The sequence below is a fragment of the Mustela nigripes genome, chromosome 4, assembly GCF_022355385.1.
Source record: "Mustela nigripes isolate SB6536 chromosome 4, MUSNIG.SB6536, whole genome shotgun sequence".
NCBI lineage: Eukaryota > Metazoa > Chordata > Mammalia > Carnivora > Mustelidae > Mustela > Mustela nigripes.
The window spans coordinates 85,895,091-85,920,344 of NC_081560.1; the positions used below are offsets into that span (position 1 = coordinate 85,895,091).

General features: G+C 39.6%; 1 protein-coding gene across 3 annotated transcripts in view; it reads right to left on the bottom strand.

Moving 5' to 3' along the window:
* Positions 1-25,254, bottom strand: part of RELN (reelin) — a 496,502-nt gene that overhangs the window by 194,015 nt on the left and 277,233 nt on the right. For all 3 annotated transcript variants that reach the window (XM_059396996.1, XM_059396995.1, XM_059396994.1), the window contains exons 9-11: positions 23,890-23,986; positions 20,327-20,567; positions 1,898-2,043 (exon numbers count right to left, since the gene is read on the bottom strand). In XM_059396996.1, coding sequence (XP_059252979.1) covers positions 1,898-2,043; positions 20,327-20,567; positions 23,890-23,986 — 484 coding nt within the window. The remainder of the gene's footprint in view (positions 1-1,897; positions 2,044-20,326; positions 20,568-23,889; positions 23,987-25,254) is intronic.

Consider the following 25,254-nt stretch of genomic DNA (forward strand, 5'->3'; position numbering starts at 1 on the left):
AAAATCAATTCCTTTCTAAGCTTAACTCGTGGTTTTCTGTTTGTTTATACTAAATCTTCACTAATGTTACTAGAAGATTGCTGGATGGACCATTAATCCATCCAAAAAAGCTTTTCTTTGGTTCTTTTATAGACAAGCTTTGATGATACAACAAGCTGAAAAAAAAAAGAAAGAAAAGAAAAGAAAAAGAAAGCATTGTGCGACAGGGAATAGGTAGATATGAAAGCCATAATTAAAAATAAATTTTCTCTCTCCCCAAAAGAATAGGAATAGTAACACTGAAGTCTTTGACAAAAGAGATGGATAGGCAGGGATTTAGGTGGGTAAGAGAGTTGTCCTCCTGGAGTTAAACTTGTGTTTTTCTCTCGGCTTTAGTGGGATGGGGGCTGGGTATCATGAAATCATCTTCATCCCCAGGGGATGTGGGTCTCACTGAAGAGGATGGCTCATCACTTCCACATGGATGGTATTAGCTTGGAGAGATGAAGGAGTGGAGGTCAACAGATCTCTTGTGCTCCCAGATTTGGGACTCTCTCATAGGCAGTCAGGCTCCATAACCAGGAAAGGGGTTTGAATTGGTCTTCTGTATCAGGAATCAGAAAGGAAGAACTGATCTACTGGTGAAGGTTATTTATCTCCACTAGGTAGGTAAAGAAGCCTTCTGTGCACTGTCAAAATTCTGGACCCCATCAAAGCCCACTGGTTTGAAAGGGGAGTGGAGTGAGTCCTGTGTAGTGTAGGATTTATGAAGGAAAGCAGCCTAACTCTTGAGAAAATCCTGGAAATGGAACAGAGGAGCAGTACTTGCTGGTCCCTCAAGGAGACACCCGGGCCACACTGGACATGGAACTGCCGGGGTGTTGGGAACTTCCAAGGAGAAGAACTTTATGGACTGAAGGGCTTGAGCATCACTGCTAGGCTCTGAATGAATGAGGTCCCTCAGAGTGTCAGCCTTCTTCAGAGGTGTAACCTGGCCTGCCCCACAGGCTGGACTTCCTTGAGACAGGGCTCTGTCAGCCACAACAGAAATCTAGCTTTCAACAAGTGAAACACCCTGATGTAGCAGCAAAAGGTCACAGCAGTGGTGGCAGCTCAGGCTGCTGGCCAGATCTCTGTCTATAAATCTCAGGCCCCAAGAAGATGACTGAAAGTCTCAATATAAGAGTAGTGGAAAGATTTTGTGTTCCATACACATTGAAAAAGAACATTTCCCCAGTAAAACCTGAATCAACAAAGCTGAACTAAAAGTGCTTCAACTGTAGTTAAAAGGTACTTGCGATTATAAATTTTTTAATATACATTAAAGTAGTTGATTATTTTTTTAAAGATTTTATTTATTTATTTGACAGAGACAGACACAGAAAGAGAGGGAGCACAAGCAGGGGGACTGGGAGAGGGAAAGCAGACTCCTTGCTGAGTAGAGAGCCCCACGTGGGGCTTGATCCCAGGACCCTGGGATCATGACCTGAGCCAAAGACAGATGCCCAATGACTGAGCCAGCCAGGTGCCCCAAAAGTAGCTGATTATTTAATAAAGAATGTTTAGGGCAAGTCTAACCATTTGTCCTGTCTATAAGAACAATTGGCTTTGGGGCACCTGGATGGCCCAGTCAGCTAAGCACCTGTCTCTTGATTTCAGCTCAGGTTGAGATCTCATGGTCAGGAGATGGAGCCCCATGTTGGGTTCTTCACTCAGCATGGAGTCTGCTTCAGATTCTCTCTCTCTCTCTCTCTGCCCCTCCTCCTCCTGCTTTCTCTCTCAAATAAATCAATGAATCTTCTAAAAGAACAATCAATATTGATTTAACTATGCTTTTGCTATTTAATAATATGCATTTAAAATATGTCCAGTGGATTAATATGAGTGCTATCCACAGCATGGGATAGTAATTACTTACCCTGTAGGCTGGCTTTCAAATTCTTCTGACCACTGCTCTTGAATATCCTCTGTAGAAAGATCTATATCCCGGGTGGTGGCAAAATTGAACTCACTGCCTTCATTTCCATGGAAATAAATGGAGTTCCCATCTGATTGACAGCTATGCTGTAGATGAAAAGAGAGCATGGGGTGGCTGTTGAATTGGTTTTGTAGCTGTGTCTGTCTTACTCATGTATAATTAGAGTTTTTAGAAAAGTCAACGATATTATTCCCTTTATGATGGGTAGTCAGATCAGAAGAGCTTGTTACTTCTCTTTGTGTCTTAATTCAATTACAGTTTCTTTCAAACTTATTAAGTTATCCCCAAAAAAGGAGCCAAGAGGCCATCTGAGCTTTGGCACTTCAGCCTTTGGTGTGAAACAAGAATATTTTAATTGGAATAACTTCCCATCTTCACCCAGTCCTTGTCGGGAATTAAGTGTGATAATGACTTGTCATATATTTTCAATACTGTGCTTATGGGGCTAAATCTCACTGACCTTTTCAATATTCTATGTATTTCTGGTTTGCCATTCAAACCTTTCACAATTTGTCTGTAAGTGGGATAGGAGTTGAAGAGCCAGCTAATCAAAACATGGAATATAGAAAAGGTCAAAGTAATCCCTGATATGATCGTATATTCTCAGCTACCTTTGGAATAGAAGTTTCTGGCAAGACCTCAGGAGTGCGTGATGCGCCCAGTGAAGAGCTGGGAAATTACAATCTTTGTTATTCTCCCCAAAAGCACAAGGTTTACAAAGAATAGAGAAAAAGAGTTTCTTGTAATGCTTTTTTTTTAACCTCTAGTTTTTCAGATTAAAGTCAGAAAAAAGTTCAAACTTTGGAGCTGAGTAAAGTGAGTATTTACTTTTTTGAAAATATATTTTTGGTAGTAAGTCATATATACAGAAATACTAATAAAACAAAGAACAAATATCCTTTCAGTGTGATATATTCTTTTTTTTTTTTAAAGATTTTATTTTTATTTATTTGTCATAGAGAGAGAAGCAAGAGCAAGCACAGGCAGACAGAATGGCAGGCAGAGGCAGAGGGAGAAGCAGGCTCCCTGCCAAGCAGGGAGCCCGATATAGGACTCGATCCCAGGACGCTGGGATCATGACCTGAGCCGAAGGCAGCGGCTTAACCAACTGAGCCACCCAGGCGTCCCTCAGTGTGATATATTCTTAATATGAAATAGAAATGAAGAAAAATAATTGGACAGAAAATATCAGTGACTATAAGTTCTGTAGCGCTGGGGTCGTGTCCATTTTGTTCCTGCTGTGTATACAATCTTTGGCTTATAGTAGAAATTTAAAAAACAATTTTGTTGAGTAATTCAATAGTGAATGCATGAATGAATGAGTGAATTAGATGGCTCTACCTTTTCAAGTAATCAGTTTTTCTTTTACAGAGAACTTATTATGTAGAAGGCATTTAGGAAGGTAGTGGAGGGAGGGGTTTATAACGAAGTACAACAATACATAATCTTTGCTCTCAAAAGAATTCCAGTCTCATTGAGAGATATCAAAGATAGGTCGCAACACTAGGCAACAGACAGTAAGTGCTAATGAGTGAGAAAAGGTAAGAATCACTGTCCAGGGCTGGTCAGTGTATAGGTTTCATGGGCAAATAGGTCTTTAACATGTTTTAAAGGATGGATAAAGATCCAAGTTGAATGACAAATATGAATGAACAACAAAGATAATCAGTAGGCATGATGTTGAGAATTTGACTGGAGGCTGACAATAAAAAAATCTTTAGTAATCTTAGGGATCTCTACAATATCCTGTTGGCAGTGGTGTCCTAAAACAAGGGAGTGATGTATGCAAAGAAATGTTTTATGACAATTAAATTGGTTAAGGCTGATAAAATCAGTTGAAGGAGGTAACAGAATACCATTTTGAAACAGCAAATATTGCTTCTAGAAGCTTCCAAAAGTTCAAGAGTCAGAGCATATGATCTTGGAATCATTTCACAGCGCTAACACATAAGACACACCAACAGAGCCTGTCATCATCTTAGATAATATTGTAGCACGAAGCATGCATCACCTGCCCAAGAATCTTCTTCACACCACAGTGAATACAGATTATTCAAAGAAGCTAAACTGAACTCATTTTATGTGATCCTAAACCCACAGAAAAAGATCAAAACTAGGGCTCCGTTTTTTTGACTGTAGAAACTGTCAAAAGGTGACAAACCCAAGGGTCCACTGCTATTATCCTGTAAAGACTACATATGCTAACAAAATAACAAGGATTACTTTCCTAATAAGCCCACCAAACTCTAAGTAATTTTTTTTTTTTACAATTATCTTTGCATTCAGGAATCCTGATCAACTATAGCCTATGTGTATCTGGGATTATATAAGAACACTGATATCAGTGTAGATGACACATTTAGTCATTGTCTAAGGAAAAGCCATACATGAAATATCTTTTTGTGTGAAAACAGAACAATTTAATTACAATTTAAAAGGGCATATTTACATAATAAAAAGAGTGACTCACTTAACTTGGTCATTTCTGGCTAAACACCAACTTAATTATTTCGATTTTGGTTTCATTTGCCTCAGGATTGTTTGTTAATATTTTAAGACTGTTATAAATGAGTGTTTTGCCACTCTCCAAATTTTATATTATTAAGATATTTGATATATATTTTTATTTAGTTGAGATGGAAGATTTATGTTAAAAAAGCCATTATACAACTAGATACTGTTTAACTGAATATTGTTAAACTGATTTCCAAAAATTAAAATCAGTTGGTGTTTTAGACAAATAGAAAAAATTTTTAAAAGATTTTATTTATTTATTTGACAGACAGAGGTCACAAGTAGGCAGAGAAGCAGGCAGAGAGAGAGGAGGAAGCAGGTTCCCCGCCGAGCAGACAGCCCAATGTGGGGCTCAATCTCAGGACCCTGGGATCATGACCTGAGCCAAAGGCAGAGGCTTTAACCCACTGAGCCACCCAGGCACCCCAAAACAGAAATAATTTTAAAGGATCTTTTTGTTATGTTGCTATTACCAAATACATTTGGTAGCTGAATAGATCACTTTTAATTGTATAATTATTGAAAATTATCTACCAAATATACATTTTTGACACTATGACTACAGAGGGCTAGCATATGAAACAAGTAATATTTACCATATCAAGGGTAAATAAAGCAATCTGAAAAACTATTACCACTCAACTGAATGTCATCCAATTTTCACGCTAACATAATAGGATCTAAAAACTAGTAGGATCTATCTTTGGTAAGTTTCCATGAAAGAGATAATGATATTGTTTGGGGCATAGTTTAATTATTTCTATAGGGAAGGAGTTGTTCTTTAACAGTTTGTAGTGAAAGAAGAATAATGCCAAATCTAAATTCAAACAGAGGGGGCAGTGGTTTAGAACAATCAGTGCTGGTCTTTCCCCAGCAAATACCCTAATCCTGTCTGTCGGGCTGAAGGGAAGATTCGCAGTTGGCTCTCTTCTCCCTTCCCAAATAAGCCCAAAGTCTTCTGAGTGTGGAGGGGAAGAAGTACTGCTCTTGGAAGGTTTTCTTCTTCATAGTCTTAATGCTGCAATGCAGTACCAAAAAAAGGTTGTGACATACGCAAAGTCAGCAGCCACAGCTGAGCGGGAGGCAGCTTGACCTCCCCTCTCCCTGAGCGAGATGAGGCTGCCATTTTCTGGGCAGCGGGGCGGCGGGACCCACAGAACACTCACAGCAATGGATGGCTGCCTGACTCCCCGCCATGCTAACAGATCGGGAGACAACTTCTGACTCTGCCATTCCGAGTAGAGCCCAATGTTTTCAAGGTGTGGAGTCGGTAATATGAACCAGCAGGGTCATATTGGGATGATAGAGCAGGGATAGTGTGTGGGAAACTGGTGTATTCCTGAGTCATCTGAGCAAGAACAGGCCTCCTGAGAGGCTGACTGTATATAGGCCCTGTATTTAAGAATCCTGGGAAAGGGGGTGCCTGGGTGTCTCAGAGGGTTAAGCCTCTGCCTTCAGCTCAGGTCGTGATCTCAGGGTCCTGGGATCGAGCCCTACATCGGGCTCTCTTCTCAGCTGAGAGCCTGCTTCCCCCTCTCTTGCTGCCAGCCTCTCTGCCTACTTGTGATCTCTCTCTGTGTCAAATAAATAAAATCTTGAAAAAAGAAAAAAAAGGAATCCAGGGAAAGGTAGGGGGACCGTTGAGGGCTCGCATTCTGAGGATCTCTAAATCAATCACAAGGCAAGTTAGAATTCCCTGTGAATTCTATATTACGATTTGTCACAGGGGTTCAAAACCTTAGGATGGGCCTGGTTTCTCAGATGCTCTCTGAACTCAGAACTTCTTCTTTTTTTTTTTTTAAATTAAAAAAATATGTATTTATTTGACAGAAAGAGAGCACAAGTAGGCAGAGCGGCAGCGTGGGGGAGAGGGAGAAGCAGACTCCCCACCAAGCAGGGAGCCTGATGTGGGGCTCGATCCCAGCACTCCGGGATCATGACCTGATGAAGGCAGAGGCTTCACTGACTGAGGCACCCAGGTGCCCCCAACTCAGAACTTCTGCCTGAATGCATTTGGACTGAGATAGAATTGGCTTGTTTGATAGTACATTTCTGCCTCTGGATGGGAACCCGTGCTCTGAAAAATTGACCTCCATTTCTGCCTCTGGATGGGAACCTGTGCCCTGAAAAATCAGCACTTACGTGAATTGAGGAGATGAAGGTTGGAAAAGAACAAAATCCTAGAAACCAAAACCAATCAAGATGACAAGAAATGAAGACTCAGTTGCTTTCCATCCTCAAGGAGTCTGAGGATTGGAATCAGAAGCCTGTTTCAATGTGTTTGCTCTACTTAATAGCTACATGCTTTTGCATAGGTCAGTTAACCCTTGTAGGCTTCGGTTTCTCAGGCTATGGAATGATGTCAATAATATCTGTTCCCTGGGGTGCTGTTAGAAGCACAAGTAGTAGTATGACCTGTGGAGGTGTGTTTCTGAAATGTCTGTGTGCTATACAATAATCTTTTTTTTTTTTCTGGATAGTTTTTCCAAAAATAAGCAGTTATAGTCCATACTCTTAGCAGTAGGGGAAAGAGAGATGGAAACATATGTAAACCCATTTTTAATTGTGTTTCTCATTAGAATAGTCATTCAAATGCTTCAGGTCAACTTCAGAACTTTAGTAAAATGTAAAAGAATATGTCCCACGATAGCCATATGGTAAAAATACTGCAAACATTCATTCACATTTAGGGCAGATAGAAGCATCAATTAGAACTTTAAAGGCCCTCCAAATTTTGGCAGATTACCAAAAATCTTCTGAGGACAGGAAAACTTAATAATGGAAGATGTCGTTGCCACTTTTTTTTTTTTTTAACAGATGAACTTGCATTGTGTAGTATCAGTATACTATGTTAAAATCCAAGAGAAATGTGCACTGAGAGTACGAGAAGAATTTCAGAAAACTGCCAGTGATTTTAATACCCAGCTGTTTTTGTTTAGCATCTATTCAAACTCATGTCATTTCTACGTAATAACAATTAAAATCTAAACAAGTTTGTAAGACAGTTATATGTCTAACTTTGTGAGATACATGAGCTCTAGATATGATAAAAATAGGAATATTTTGGAATTCAGGAGTATTTTGAGCATACTAAGAATCCATCAAGGTTTTGTTTTGTTTTGTTTGTTTGTTTGTTTTTTAGCAAATGATCATAAAATTTGATTTCCTGAGTTACAGCTTTTGACTGACTCATGGTGAATACATATCAGGTAAGTAAACACGTATTTGGGGCAAAATAATGGTATAAATTCTGAAGATGGCCTGAAGCATTTCACTATTTTAGCACTGATCAATGACATCAATGACATATACTTCATAGTTCCAGGCACCAGAGTTCGCCAATTTTGAAAAATCCCTTAAATATAGTCCTTATTTGTTCCTATTTGTCAATTGAAAATATTTTCCTACTTTGCAGCTCAACGGGTTTCCTCTACTTGAAAAGCAGAACACAGTGTAGCTAAGTGACAAGAATTTGCCATTCAGAAAACCATCAACAGGAAACATCAGTGCAAATTCCTCCATATAACAAGTCCTTGGCCACAATTCAGGATAGCATTTTTCTAAGATTGCTCCCTTTATCCTCTGCAAATGTTAATGACTTCACCTCTGTACTTGTAAAAGTACTCACGATTGCCCCCACCATAGTTTAATTAGCCTTTCATCAAAGACGAACACTGAGGCACCTCTTAATATTATCTCCCTGGGGTCTAATGGCCCTGATGCTTTTTTCAGGCATCTGTAGCCTTACAATTTATTTTTTTGACGCTATCCTTTTTGTTGGAATGAGTATATTGGGCATTTGGGATTGCCCAGCTTGCAGAGAACTGGTGGCAGATGGAATGAAATCTGCCTAGTATGCCTTCCCCTCCACATGAGCAGAGAGCCATCCATTTCCTCCATTAAGGAGTTGTCACTCAGCCCACCCAGCTGGAAGACCATTTTTGATAGCCAAGCTGGCTGGTGGCAGACAATTCAGATACAAAGTGCACTTTAAAAGGAAGCTAAAACATCATTTGTAGGAAAATTGAAAATGCATGGCCTCCACCACAGCCAATGTTTTAATGACTGTAATATTTTAAGTAATTATTTTTGCCACTTCAGATTGCTCCTTAGAGAGGAGAGCTTTTTTAATTAAAATCTAGGCAAGGCAAATAGATGAGATATGAGGAGCAGAGGAAAGAGAAATAAGATGAATAAAATTAATTAAAATGGCATTGTTGGTAGAGTCATAAATTAGCCAATATCTGGATGAAAATAAAATAAGTTGGTGGAGGAGCTTCTGGATTACACTGGGATGTGTGATTGAGTGACTGGAAATTGACTGACTTAGAGCCTACATATTGCTGTGTTTCCTAAGCCTTTCTCTAAGCTAGAGCTATCATCATATAGAAATATGCATTTCCTACATCCCGGGTCAATGGTCTTTAAAGAATCAGCCTTTCATGCTATATTTAAAAAAAAAAATCAAAATAGGAAGAGAATGATTTCTCTCATGAGGAAAAATGAATTTCTGCCATTTTCCACACATTCAATTTCTAGGCAATTTAATGCCAGTTAAAAAACGGAAAACTTGGCTATGAACACAGTCCAGGTGCAGGAGGGCTGAAGTGCATTTTCTCTAGTCAACACAATAGACTCAGCCATGGTGAGTGAATTTTAGGGAGCTTAAAGAATAGATTTTCTCATTATTTTCTGGATTCATTAAGCATTTGCATTTGAACCACTTTGTACCAAGATTCATAAAGTTTCGATTTATGGTATATTTTGTGACAAGTGTATAATTACTTGGCAACAGTTATGACAACTCCAAAGTGGCAACAGTGACAAATTTGAATTGGAGTAATGAGAGTAAGAATAACAATGTAAAATTCCATAGGACGGTTGTTAACCTTGTCTTTGGAGATCAACTTGACTTTCACAGGGTCTGAGGTTTTTGGACTTGCCTTCTCAAATTAAGGCTGAGGATGCCAGGTACGATGTGGGAGGCTATAAGAGACTGAGGAACGAAAGGGCTGGCTTTCTAGTAAAACACATGTCAAAACTGTTTGATCTTGGAGAAGCCATTGGCCTCTCTGAGCCTCTGTCTTTTCATCTGTGAAATGGGAGTAATTGTGAGGATTAGATGAGATACTGTTGGTGACATGCCTCCTAAAGACTGGGGTATCTCAAGAAATCAATAAATGTTCATTGCCTCCATCTTCATTCATTCGCTTAACAAACTTTACTTCATTCATTTGCTTAACAAATCTTCCTCAGTGAGTGTCACTAGGCAGGTTACCGTGCTATGTCCTGTACTAGGCACAGAAATGATGAAAAATGTTCTGATGTTCATATAAAGTAAAATAAATCTCATGGAACATGGCAGTAATTAGTGATTAAATGTGGCAGCTTCAGATCAAAACTAAACAAAAAAGGGTGCAGCAGTCAGGGAGGTTCTGGGGGTTTGTTTGACGAGTTACTTCCAGTAGAATTTACCATAATTATTTGATTCCGTGTTATTGCCATCCTTGTCATGGTGATTTGGCCCAATTCCATATTTCACTAATGTTATTCCCCATTAATTACTGTACAAATAGGCAGCATCGGAGGGAAATTGTGAAAAGCACACTACTTATGTTTAACCCTTCATCCCCAAAGTACTCTTATTAGCTTGACAAATTATATTCTGGCTCATTCTATGATATCATGCACTCACCTCTTGGGGGAAACATGACAATAAGAGCAATGCAATCCAAAGTGAAGAACATCCCAAGCAAAGGGAATTTAGGTAGACAGCATGCAATTAACCAGGCTGGAACCCGGCCAGAGAGATCATAGCTAACATTCCGATTCTTAATGGAAAAAGACATGGGAACATGGACTAGCCACAAGTCTTACTGAGTTCAGGTTTATCCTCATTAGAAAGCCGGGACTCAAATCCCTCAAGTTACACACCAGATAGTTTCCAGTACAGCGATTTGCAAAGCACGTTTCTGGAAAGCACATTTGATTTCCTCCTGTTTGTCCTGATACTGTGAAAAATATCATAAAATCATTGACTGGATCGTCTGGGGTGCTTGATTTCTGGAAGACAAGTTGGGCATTATAGTAGGCAGGTCCTGATCTGCTAGGGGATTACATCCCCCAAAAGGCACGTTTAAAAGTGAGCTCTGCTTTGAGTGTGATCCCCCCTTTCACCATTCATCTTGGGTTTTCCTCACTAGCCTCAACCTGCATGAAGACTTCGAATTTTCAGACAAATTAATTTACACGTTTTCTTAATTTGGACATAATCACCTTTTATTCTGCATTAATAGCTCCACAATTCATGACAAAAGTACTAGACAGGTGACAGCAGAATCCCAGAATGAAAGCTCCAATTCTTATTCAGGACTGGAGACATGCCTAGCGTCCACTGGGACAATGAATTTGGCAAATGCTTAATGTACAAGAGCTATAAGAAAATTAATAGACTCTCCTGTTCTGACTTAATGCTCCCCCTTAATGGGTTGTTGATTTACCTAATGGCTATTGTCTTCATTAGAGCCTTTGGTGTTTGTTAAACAGGAAAATTGTCATTATTACTGTGTATTTATCAACAGTAAATGTAATAAAGAGGAAGCAGTAACAGAGAAAAGATTAACATATGACCCTTCTAAATTCTGTATACTTAGTTATTCCACATCCCTGGGCTATATTGGAAAAACTTAATAAATCACTTTTAAAGGAAATTTCTTTTAAATACATGTGATCAAATCACAGCCTATGCTAAAGGACAAACCTTCCTCACAGAATCTGTGACGTCTAGCACTGATTTACTTCTCAACCCAAGTTGACATAAATGTGTAGAAGGAGTAATCTGGAATTCTTTGCTAGCTACGCAATGAACTCAGGTAATAAAGAGAGAAAGATTAGCAGGTGTAGGCCTAGCAATCAGAGTGGGAAGAGTTCTTAACAATAAAAAATATGCGGAACGGCACCTATCTCACAGTGATCTGCATTTAATCTGCGGGTCAATTCCAGAGTAGACAGAAGCCAGTGATTTATGCCTTTGCAAGCCGATGTAACCAGGCTGGCTGAGCGGGTATAAACATTTATTAATGGTGACTGAGCAAAACACATGCGCGCTCTCTCTTGCTCTCTCTCTCTCTCTCTCTCTCTCTCACACACACACACACACACACACACACAGATACCTAAGAGTCATGAATGATTCATGGTTTCAAAATACAAATTTGGCTGCCACCAAAGACGAGAGTAAACAAACAAAATGAAGCACGTGCTTGACCAAGAGTCGCCTCTGTGACATACTGATCCATTTGGAAACTCTGTTTTGTGGGTACTATGAAAAGGTGAGGAAAACAAAAAAAGAAAAACAACAAAACCCAAATACTTGTTCACAGCTCTTTCCTCATCATCCGCCCCTGGGTTCTCCTGTGAGTGCCTTACTGATCTTTGTGGCTTTTCTCTTTGACAGTGAGTTACGGACAGTAGGCGGCTAGCTGAAGGAGCTCCAGGATGGCCCTCCACGAACTTACATTTAGTAGCTGTCTTTGACCTTGAAATGAAGGATGTTGTCAGATTGCAGGCTATATGTTTGAGGAGCTGGAAAGAGAGAGCTTTGATGGAATTGTCCAGATGTTTCAAGAGTGACTCAGGAAAATGGAGCGCTAAGCCTCCAGTTACGGACATGCAGTGTTTACCGACTAGAGAAACAAAACTTGGATGATAGAGCCTTCCCCCTGGTGCTGGCGCGTACGAAGCCTTCATGAGATGCCATCACGACTATTCTTCCTATTGTCATTGTCACTACTGTTTATCACCATTGGGTCACTATTTTTATTATTGCTTAGCACCCACACTAGTGCAAGTATCATTCCTGGATCTGAGACTCCTACCCAAGGTGAAATGGTGATCCTCGATTCCTCGATACTCTAAGTCTTTTTTTTTTTTTAAGATTTTATTTATTTATTTGACAAAGACACAGCAAGAGAGGGAATACAAGCAGGGGGGGGGGGGGGGAGAGGGAGAGGTAGGCTTTCTGCTGAGCAGAGAGCCTGATACAGGATTCGATCCCAGGACCCTGGGATCATGACCTGAGCCGAAGGCAGCCGCTTAATGACTGACCCACACAGGCGCCCCTCGATACTCTAAGTCTTAACTGGAAAGGGCTGGAAAGGGCTAGAAATTTGATTCATTTCCCATAAAGCTTGATGGCAAAACCAAGACCACTGTCACAGAGTTGGAGCACCAGAAGTTGCCCTAAGATGAACTGTTGCCCCACTTTAGGCAGGACAAATGTGCCTCCCACTTTCGAATGTTACACAAAGACCCGCAGCCACCTGACCGGGAGATGTGTGCCCGCAGGCTGGGGGATGGCCGCTGTGGGCACCCTGAGCTCTTCTAGCAACTGCAGATGAACCGGCAGAGGACACTCCGTGTCTTTTGAATGGGAACAACGGACACAAATAATTCTTGATTCTTCTAGAAATCATATACAAAAGTTAAAAAGGGACGTGGTATTCTGGAAACAAAGCCAGAATCATCTTAACCAGTAATTAAGGCAGGTGATTCAATACTGAGTAGGCATCAGTTGCTTGCCTTGTGAGGCCACAATCTGCTTCCTTTGGGGTCTTGCTAATGAGAGTGGTGCTCTGGGGGGCTTTTCAACTTGAAGCACTGTATTTCTTGGCATTTAGAACCCCACCTACTTGGTCACGAACAAAGGGCTGCTTAGGGATTTGTGGGAAATAAATTACCATCATGATGGTAGTTAGAAGCATAAGAATGTGGTGTGCCTTTTCTTCCACATGGACAAGTTTTCTGGAAAAACATTGGAAGATGAGTCAGGCAAGGCCATGCACTTGTAAAGAGAACAGAGGAGAAACATAGGAAGAACAGATGAATCCCATAACCTTTTGAAGCTTACCAACCCCAAATCAAAAAGCACAACAAATGTAAGGCCAGATTCGATATTAAAAGCCAATACTGTTATACATCTATTTTATGTTAATTACCCAAGAGCCAACAGATGGTAATGGCCTTCTACCAACCCAGGGCAGATTTAAACCGGTGACCTATAATTGCAATTCTCCAGATCACATAAACTCCTTAAGTTAATTACTCTATTTGGTCTTATATCATTCTGCCCTACTTGAGATAAACAAGAACAGGCTCAGATGAAATGAATTGAATATTCCCAAAGAAACTAAAGCAAAAAATCTAAAGAAGACAAGGAGAAATATGCACTGGGAATGTGAATCATTTTCATCTTTCCTATCTGACCCGACACCCTCAAACACTATTTTCAAGGTCATCAGCTAGGCAGTTTACATACTCCCTCCTTTCTATTCCCTTGTTTTATGAACAGGAGCATTTAAGAAAATCATTTGTTGTTAATAATAGAAACCATTACAATTCTGATTACATGAGTGGCATTGAAACTTAATTTCAGTGGAAACCACTTCTTATTTTGATTGCCAAAGGTTACATGTATGGGCAACACTGTGTCCGACCTAATCATTTTAATGCATTTGATTCTGACATTACTTCAATGATGTATAAGAATGACATAATTTGGGACGCCTGGGTGGCTCAGTGGGTTAAAGCCTCTGCCTTCGGCTCAGGTCATGATCCCAGGGTCCTGGGATCCAGCCCTGCATTGGGTTCCCTGCTCAGCGGGGAGCCTGCTTCCCCCTCTCTCTCTGCCTGCCTCTCTGCCTACTTGTGATCTCTGTCTGCCAAATAAATAAATAAATCTTAAAAAAAAAAAAAAAGGAATGATATAATTTGTGAGGTCTGTATTTTTTCTATCCCATTTCCCCCCACCTCATAATCTGAGTTGTTAGCTCAATCCTTCGCCTTCCACACATTTTCCTCCATGTTCACTTCTTTTTGGAGCTTATTCTCAAAGTTTCAATAAAGAGGACACATATTTATTAAACTCTTTCTAGGTGCTGGGGCCTGTTGTAAGGGTTTTATATGTATTTTCTTATTTAATTATCACAGCTTGGGTGGATACTGTTATTATCCCCGTTACAGATGAAGATACTGAGGACCCAAGAGATTTACTAAGTTGCCCCAAACCACGTGGCTAATAAATGGTAAAGCCAAGATTTGAACTGATGTAGTTAAACCCATTTTCTTCAGAGTTTTACTGTCTTCAGTTTCATTCACAGTATTTTCAGCTCCCTTCAAGTCATCATGGAATATGAAAGGCATCTTCCTCCGTCATAAACTAGATCCTCTGGTTATTTTTTCCACTTTTTCATTCATTCCGTTAACACCTAACAAAAATCCATCACATCCCAACACTGGAGATTCAAAGAGCTGACATAGTGTCCGAGCTTAAGAAGATGAACTTCTGACCAGGGAGAGGGACATGTAAATGGAAAGCAAGGTTGTAAGTGCTCTCATAGAGGTATATGTCCCGGTAAGAGAATACACGAACTACTCCACATTCTAAGGTGAGAGTGGGACAGACCAACTACAAGGACCACGTGAAAGAGGTAAAAAAGGGCTTAGTTACTCAGTCACACTGCTGGGATACAAACTCAAAGTTGGTGTGAGTGGGAAGCTGGGCAGCAGAGAAATGATTTTTTTAGAGAAGGCTGGTGGTGAACTATGCGTCCCACCCATGACTGCAGCAGCAGGGGAAGGTCCTCTTCTCTCCTCAAGCCTGGAGCACTGGAATTCAAGGACAGCACTTGGATGATATGCTGAATGTGCTTGGACTTGTGCCTGGACCTGCTTGGAGGACGGCTACATAAGAAGAGGGCTGTGCTTAGAAGTAACTACTTTCCCCCCAATCATGGACGCAAGGTGAATGTTTACTAGAGAGTATGCTTGGGTGCATGGACACAAGAAACAGCCTACTTTGCCTATGATCCTACCCCAAATGTCTCCCGGGAGGGGCAAGAAGCCCTCAGTGGAAATAGGTTATAATCACTAACCCGAGGCCCCATGGCTGGAAGAGGAAGCAGTCATGAGAGATGCATCAAAGAACAGCAGGTGAGAGATCCCAAGCATTAGTGAGGAGCCGGGAGAGCTCCAAAGAGCCCAAAGGTAGATTGAAGAGAGAGTCACAACTGTGATGGCTTGCCAGGCCAAGGCATCAGTAATTCCGGCTTCTAACAGTACCTGCCTCCTGCTTCTTCCGCTTCCCCCACATGCAGTCCTGGAGGGCTCAGGGGCTGACATGTATGGGATGGTGAGGAAGGAGAAGGAGCTGACCACCGCCCCGCCATGCAACAGACCTAAGCTGGAGGAGGAGAGAAGCTATGGATGAAGCTCGGAGCTTAGGTGATTACGGTGAACCGATCACATCTATTATTGAACTGAGACTGTCTGAGAGACTAAAGTGGTCAGATGACTTATTTGGTCTCTCGTCGGTCTTGGGACCTGCAACGAGGACAGAAATGAAGAAGCTCTCAGACTGAGCCTGAGTGGTCACTGGTGGTGGTGGCGGGGGACAAAGAGACCTGTTTTCCACAGCCAGTCTCCAACCCCAATTCCTGCTTGTTCAACCCCATAGTTACACCCACACAGAGAGGAGGGAGACATGAACCATGCACCACGTTCACACAGACAGTGACTTTGGAACTGGGTCCTGAAGGAGGCTGGGGAATTACTAGGCAGAGCAAAAAGAAGGTGGAAAGGCCTTTCTAAAGTGTAGGCGTGTGAAATTCTGTGTTGTGTGTGTGAGGCTGGAGCACAGCGGAGCAGGATATGAGGATGGAAGTTCAGTGGGGCCTAGACTACGGGGCCTCGGATGACATGCTAGCGAGCATCATGTAGGCCCCCACAGGAAGCCATCAGAGGTTTTGAGTATGGAGGGAGCATGATGTGATGCCGGTAAAGGAATAGTGCTGAAGTTTTTGTCAGTGGCATCTCTGTATCTGGTCCTTGCCTCTTAACACCCTCGTCTCGGGCAGTCTGCAGCCATGAGACTGTTGATTTCTCTTAATTGAGCATCTTGTCATTATTATACTGTATCTCCTCCCGCACAGGCTACTGCAAATACTTCCTCCTTCCACAGGGAAAACATGTTAATACTCCCATCCCCTTGAGGTCAGGAGTCAATATCTGTGACGGTGCAGGAACCACAACCATGAAAATTAAATCAGCTGGAAGAGAAGAAAGAGACTAGTGCTTGGGCCGAACTTAACTAAATCCTAATGTATAAAAATCAGTCATCGGGAGGGAGGAACATGCGGTGCAAATGGAAAAAAGCTGGAGCCAGATCGAGAAAGAGAAAAAACAAGAATCTTTTAACCTAAGTCAGAGAATGATGGGGAAGAAAATGGGCAGATAACAAATGGATGTTGGGAAGAAACACAGGACACACAGAAACATACCAGTTTCTATTGACGACCTCTAAGAGTAAAGCCATATGGCGAATTGGAATCAAGATCAAGTCAGATTCCTCTATGTGAGTCTCTGGCTCTCCCATGAGTGAGAGGGATATTTTGGACACGTTACTCGACACCTCTATGTCTGCTTTCCACATCTGTAAAATGGGGCTAATATAACACCTGCTTTATAGGCTTATAAAGACAGAATTTTTAAAACAAGATAAAATATATGAGATGATATATATGAAATCCTGTATCTGTGTGTGTCTGTGTCTGTGTGTACGCAAGCGTGCTCCCAGAACAGTGAGCCCTCAGTAAAAAGTAGCCCTTATTACTTAGACTAAGAATATTCTGTCTCTGCTTGGACATTTTTTTCTGCAACTAAGCTCTGTTTTGTAATTAAGCATACTTTCTCAATTGCTGTTAGGCTCACTTGTTTATTTAGTTAGGATGTAAACATCTTGGAGACTTTTACTGAATACAGAAAAGGTATTATGTAGGTAGAACAAGCAAACAGACAATAACCCTAAAAACTAAAAGCCCCCAATAAAACAATGTTTAAAACATGCCCTGTGACTAACAGGAACATGGAGATGCACTTGTGCTTTTTAATTGGTTGTATTTAGTTTTTGTTTCCGATGCCATCAAGTAAAGGAGAAATATTTAATAAAGGGGTTGCATACAGTTTAAATAAACAATTTTTATTGCTAGAATTCCAAATCACTTGGCAAAAGCAACTTTTTCATGCTCAGATATTTGAACCAGAAGGCAAGAGGGCAGTCAGGCAAAGGAGGTGAAATGATAATTCTTAGATTATGTTATAAAATTTTATACAAAGTCTTAAAAAGAATTTTCAAAAGAAACATCAGAGAAAAACTTCTACCTGATAGCCAGTCAAAGAGCGCGATAGATATCATTACTACAATGGTTTTGTCCACAGGTCACCAGGCAAGTCTCGAACGTATGATTGGTAAGTTTGGGAGTAAGATCATGGACCACAAAGCAAAACTATCAACCCACACAAAGTTGTAATTTAATTGAATATCACTGCTGGAGTAAAACCACATTTCATGCATTTTTAACAGGGATAGTACTAAAGTACAATCCATTAAGAAACTGAATGGCTAATTAGATTAGTGTAACAGCTTGTAAAACAAGGCATAAAAATTGCATTTATAGAGTAAAGGGTACTGAGTCCGAATGATAAATGAGAATCCTGGGAAAAGGATGTGAATCCCAGGCCCTGAGGTCCCCTTGTGTTTCCTGGGTTTTTGTGTTTTCTTGCCAATGTTGATAACATCAACAGAAATCCTTCTTCATCAAGCGGTAGTGAGATAGGATGTGGGATATCCTTACAAAGGTTCTTTCCTACACCCATATGAAAGGAATCCATGGACTCTCTTTCAAGGGACCACTAGGAATATGGACAAATTTCCATAAGGTTTACCGGGTGTTCTCGCACACCGAATAAGGATGATGCCTGTTCCTAATGCTAGGCAACCGGTGTGATTTCATTGACTTCAAATAAATTGTCTGGCACTTGATTTGTTAAACAAGAAGTGACTGTGTCAGGGGAGTTCCTGTGTTGATGGGTTCTAAATAATTTGGAATCATTTTTCTAGAATTTGAAAGCATTATTAAAAGGAGGTGAGCAGGGGCGCCTGGGTGGCTCAGTGGGTTAAAGCATCTGCCTTTGGCTCAGGTCATGATCCCAGGGTTCTGGGATTGAACTCCGCGCACCGGGCTCTCTGTTCGGCGGGGAGCCTGCTTCCTCCTCTCTCTCTGCCTGCCTCTCTGCCTACTTGTGATCTCTGTCTGTCAACTAAATAATTTTTTCTAAAAATCTTAAAAAAAAAAAAAAGGTGAACATGAATGTTTATGTTCTACTTGCTGCTACTCCTGTAAGCTCACTTCCTTCAAGCAGCAGATTGTACCACTGAGTTGCATTTTTAAAAGTTCTCTAAGCTGTATCTGCACTTTAATTTCATATATTGGAAACTCAAGAAGGTCCAGCTGAGGGTCTAATGGCATTCTTTATTTGCCTAGGCACAGTTTCTTCTTCTACACTCTCTGGGGAGGCAAGCCCATGACTTCAATGTTCATTCAAAAGGCTGGTAATTGCCAAATTGCCTCTGAGTCCCTGATTTCTTTATCTAACCTCCCACCAAATACTTCTTTTTGACTGTCCCCAGGATTATCAAGATCAACATAGCCACAAGCTCTGGTGGAGCACAGTTAATAATACCATATTGCATCTTTGAAAGTTGTTAACAGATCCCGAAGTTCTCATCACAAGAAGAAAATTTTGTACACAAGGGAGGTGATGGATATTAACAAAACTTATTGGGATGATCATTTCACAATATAAGTAAATATTAAAGCATTACATGTCACATCTGAAGCTAACATACTATTATCCATCAAGTGTATCTCCATTAAAGAAAAGATCAACATGTCCAGAGTGAATTCATCAACTTCTGTGAACCTGCATCTCCTTCTGTCTCTTGTTTCCATGAATGGCAGTGCCGTCCACCCAGCTGCCCAAACCTTGTGCTCACCACCTGCTACACGCTCATCATCTCAGGAAGTCTTGAATCTTTTCTACTCCCTCTCTTAAAAATCTCTGAAGTCCATCCACATTCTCCCCTAAGTCTGGCAAACAGGGTCTCCCACTGGATTTCTGTTACCAGCCTCCTATGTGGTTCCTCCACCTGCACTTTCTCCCTTCCATCACATCTGCTGTCATTAAACATATATTTAAAAAGTCAAATCCGATGGTCAGACATACTTGGAGCAAGTCAGCGACTCCCTTTAAGATAAAATTCAAACTCTACAGCAGCTTGCAAGATCTTCAAAGTTTGTCACTGGCCATATCTCCAGACTCAACTATCACAAGTCTCAACTCAAAATCTGTCAGACAAAAGTGAACACTGAATGTTGTCTAAGACCTGGCTTGTGCTCTTGCCATCCAGGCCTTATGTATATGATTTCTGATTCTAGAAACACTATTCCTCCAATCTGGCCAACTTCGAATTACCTTTTGGTCTCTGCCTAGATTCTCCATCTGGAGCACCTTCCTAATCCCTTGAGACTGGATCTGGTATTGAATATTGTACTTCCGGAGCTCTAAACGTACCCAGCAAATCATAGAAACTGTGCTGTTTTGTATTTGCATAATGACACGTCTAACTACCCCCCACGAAGCTGACAACCATGTGAAGGGAAGAAACACATCTGCCTTTTTGTGGTTACGTTCCCTAGGTTCAGCCGAGGACACGGCACAATGGGTCCTCAAAGATACTTACTAAATGGGTGAATAAGTGAATTTTTTTTGGACCAATGACTCCCAATCCTTAAAAGAGAAGGTAGCATAAATAAGAATATTACCTATTCCTTTATTAGTAGATTTGTTACCTTTGTAACAAATTATAAAACTATTAGTAGAATAGTTACCTTTGTCTGATCTCATTGATGAAGCTTTAGGTTTTAAAGGGAAGGAGAAGAAACAAAAAAGAGCTCAAACCTTAACGGTAGCTCCTGGAAAAAAAAGCCAGTTGCCCGTGTCTACTGGATCAAGACTGTCTTCTAAAATGACTTGTCTGTGAGCTGAGTTGATGATCAAGATGTTATCTAAGGCCCAGCAGGCTTCATACACTTCGCCTACATGGAGACTTTCCTGCTTCCACTGGAACTGGATGTTCTCCCCTTTGGCGTCTTCAGGAAGGTAGAGGATATGGATGATGGTGCTGACATTGGAAGGGGCTCTGGAACATATGGTGAGATGGGAATTGGTGCCATATAATGAAGAGCCACATAACAAATGAACAATAAAGGTCAACAGTATCCATTTTTTCTTTCTTGTAGATCAATTTTGTTTTTTAATTAAGATCATAGTTTCATTAGCCTAACATGGTAGGTATTGCAAATTAAATATTCATACTCCCATAGCCCTTAAATCTTTTGGTATATGCTGATGATTAAGATGGTCCTACTAAGTGATGACAGTTTAAACATTAAACATCTTCAAGAGATCTTCTTTTAACACAAAGCAGACACCTAGTATATTCAAGTAAGCCAGTAAAGGAAAAATGGAAGAGAAAATGTCACATACTTCATGGCACCTGCAAAAAATCAAAGTGTCTCCAGCACAGTTTTTTGCATGTGGTAGACACTCAATCACAAAAAAACAATCAAATAATCTCACAGTTGATTTTATTTTATGTTATTTTTCCCATGTATCACATTTATTGATTTCTACTTTAATCTCATTATGGTCAAAGATATACTTTGGTGATTACAATTCTTCCAAACTCTTAATGTTATCCTTTATCTCACTGAATGCTCCAACTGCCCTGAAAAGAATTTGTATTTCTGCTGTGGTTGAGTAGAGTGTCTACAAATGTTAACTGACTCAACTGACTGTTCAATTTTTAAAAACATTTTTGATTATTGTTTTGTCTACTTGTTTTTTTAATAAAAATTATTTTTATTAACAGATAATGTATTATTTGCCCCAGGGGTACAGGTCTGTGAATCATCAGATTTACACACGTCATAGCACTTACCATGGCACATACCCTGCCCAATGTCCGTAACCCAACCACCCTCTCCATACTCCCCTCCCACTGGCAACCTTCAGTTTGTTTTGTGAGATTAAGAGTCTCTTATGATTTGTCTCCCTCCCTCCTGATCCTATCCTTTATTTTTTAAATCAGCATATAATGTATTATTTGTTTCAGGGGCACAGGTTTGTGATTCATCAGTCTTATACACTTCACAGCACTCACCATAGCACATACCCTCCCCAATGTCCATCACCCAGACACCCTATCCCTCCCACCCCCTCTACTCCAGCAACCCTGTTTGTTTCCTGAGATTAAGAATCTCTTATGGTTTGTCTCCCTCTCTGGTCAGTTGATTTTATTTGATGCTAAAAAGAAAAATAAACATACAAAAACTATAAAATTATCTTCTTAATCTTGATTCGTTCCTTGAAATTTTGTATCTATGAGAGACCACTGTACGCTGTTTCATAATCAGTGTTTAATAATAGTTATTTTATTTCTAATAAACAGGTACATTTTTGTTTTGTCTACATCAGTGTGAGATTTGCTATGAAAATTAAACATGCTATATAATTCTTTACAACCTGATGCAGCAGATCAATCTTTTAAAGCTTGATATAATTTAACATGATTTTTATAGTATGTCTGTTAGAATCTAGGCCCTTCTGCTATATGATAGAGTATTTTTATTAAATATCTTATTCTACCAAAGTAGAAACCTGCTATACTAAAAATGATTGCATAGCCAAGATTAAAAGTGGTACTAAAATGCAAACTAGTAGTACCCTGGGCTTACTATAAATCAGTTTTGAAAGGACCACAGAAAAGACATATTTTTCACTCACCGATGAAGCATATATATATCCAAAGAATTGTCAGTGTAGGTTATAGATGGTGTACCTTACCTTTGGGGGTAATCAATTTCCTTTTCTTTTAAAATATTTCACAATGACTATGTTTTTAGGTTCAAAAAAGAATTCAAACCAATGAAAATAATGTATTTTAGTTTTAGGAAGTGACTGAAAATATGTTCACTCTGATCATGACTGGTAAGGAGCATTAACGAGCATGAGAGTTTAGAGGATGGTTTAAAATTGAAAGTCTCATTTAGTGAAAAACCCAATGGAGTCAGCTGAATGTGATCTTGATATGTTGTAATTTAATATGTATGTTGACTATATGTTATATCAAAAATATGTAGCTGTTTTCCGTAAGAAATGTCTACTATAATTTACCTAAACTATGATACATAGCTATTGGACAGAGAAAAAAGAAGGTATGGATAAAATTTTCAATATGCTGCCTTGTTTACAGCCATTTATAAAAATAAGTATCTAATATGAATGCTTTTTTATAATAACTACTAGAAATTAGGAAGAATAGCAAAATGCTATTATAAAATTGACAGAGCAGGTAAGAGCTCAGCTTGTACCCAGTCCTTACGGATTATACGGCATCCTGTCTCGCAGAGAGTATTAAAATCCATGAGGTAGAGTCACTTTTCTGTTTCTGGTTGGAGTAGATTTTGGACATGTGACAGTTTTAAAAATCTGAAATATGTCTGGAAACTTTGGGCAGATTTGTTTAGCTTTAAAGACTAAGAACCTAATATTGACTCTTCTTCCCTAAATAAATCACAATTCTTTTAATAGGGAAATACAGTAAGGAAATTAGTATGCCAAGAAAGAAAACCGTACAAAACTGTTGGAAAAGGTTCTTCTTGAGTCATACAAATTTAAGAACCAAACCAAGCAGATTTAATTACCTTATAAAAGTCCAAGGCAGGTTTTTTTCCTTTAAATATCTTACCAGGCCTGAAATTAAGCATCCATTTGGAATTGTTTTATGATTTAAACTCTGTAGAAGGAGTAAATGTCTTTTTTTTTTTTTTTTTTTTTTTTTTTGCCAATTTAGCCACATTTTTTCAACTTGAGTGAGCTTCTTCTTTAAGCATTCTACTTCATTCCTTTACTGAGGGATTTTTTTTTTTTTAATAAAGAAAATGTAACAAAATGACTACAAGTTGCATCACAATTATGATAATAGAATTTTAGAACCTGCCTTTGGGAGGTTGGAAGGGAAATGACAGAGCTAAAGATGAGATGCAAAAGCCCCAGGGCTATGAACTCATTACCATCTCAGGCTGGAAGGAATTTATGTGGTATTCTTGTATATTCCTAGGCCTCTGAGCCAGCCCATAGCCAGGCCACCTGGAGACTGGACTGATGTTATTTTGTGGAGCATTCCATCCCGAAAGTCATTCTCCCAAGGGTGCTTTTACCAAAAATGGTTTGTTATAGCTACTACTAATCGTGGGAGGTTCTGAATGGAAAATGACACTTTTAACAATACTTCTTCAAAGTGGGCAGAGGGTAATGTGTGCAAGCAAGTAATTCAGCATAATTAACAACCATGATCCTTCTGATCGTGAAGAATAAAATCAGTGGTAGAATGAAGGCAAACAGGGAAGTAGAAATCCACTTAGGTCAGGATTCATGAAACTACCTGAAATATAACAAACCTAATTCTCTCAAGCTGAATCCAGTCTGCGGTATTATTCTTGGCGTAGGACACAATGATGCCGGGGTCGGAATAACTAAAGCGACAGGAACCTGAGCCTGTAAAGAAAAATCACAATAAGTTTCAAATTTAAAAAACAGTGTAATTGCCTATTATCCGTCCTCATAAATGTGAAACAAAGTTTTGGGACCATTTAAATATTTTTTTTAACTGCTATCCCATTCTTTCATCTAGCTGAAGTTTCTTTGGTTCTGCTTCGGTTATTGGTTCTGAGAAATACTATTAGATAAATAACTTTAGGAATCCGGAAAAAGGCAAGAAAGCTGTAGATTTCTTGAGCGTCATACACAACTCAACTAAGTCATAAAATAAACACTGAGTTCTATGCCGAGAAATAACTACATATTCTAGAATGATTAATAATGCCATTACGGTTCTTGCAAGTTAATATTAATTAACAGCAATCGTATTAAATGGTATAGAAGTCATTAAATTGAACGAGGACTAAAAACACTCTACTTCTGTGTGTGTGTTATTCAAACGATTAGACAGCATGTGAGAAACTAAGATACTGTAAAGGAAATTCAAGTACCAAATGAATGAGAACTGTATATTATTATTCTACTATAGCCCAACATCAAAGATTTAAAAGAAAGACATTACATCGTGAACATTTGGTGATTATTTCTCTCTGATTTTCCATATAGAAAATATGACCAAAGAAAGTTTTAAAACACTGACAAGGATTTTTTTTTTCTACATGTTCAATGAATCCATAAAATAAAACATAGCATGACTATCATTTCAAAGATCTTCTCAGAATACCCCAAACAGCCATGAAACATATGCCAGAAGTAACTGAATAGCAGTTTTTTTTTTCATACTATCTTAAAAACAAATGAACCAACAGAATAAGAAATAGTGCAATTTATGTTTAACTTTCACCCATCTGCTAGAGGAGCCTCGGTTTCAGCAAATGGCATCTGTTGATGGCTTTTACATTTGTAGTTCTCAGGAGTTCCAAGCTTTAATAGACTCATTTATTTTATTTCAGTGGGGTTTAGTACAACAACAGTCAGTCTGCAATCGCCAGAGCTGGCAGTGCGCTCAGAGGCCAAAAGGCAGCTTTCCCAGACTTATTCTCAGCCAAAATGTGGGCGCAAAAAGTACAAAAGAAAGGGTACTCGAAGGACAGGTCTCCAACAACCCTACGCTCAAACACAAACCCACCTTAGGACATTCTGATCATTGCTAAATTTTACCTCCCATAAGTAGCTGCTTAAAATACCTATCAGGCTGCAAGGCAGGAATTGGAAGGGGCCAGGATTATGCGGGACCCACTACAACACAAACAACAGTAAGGACT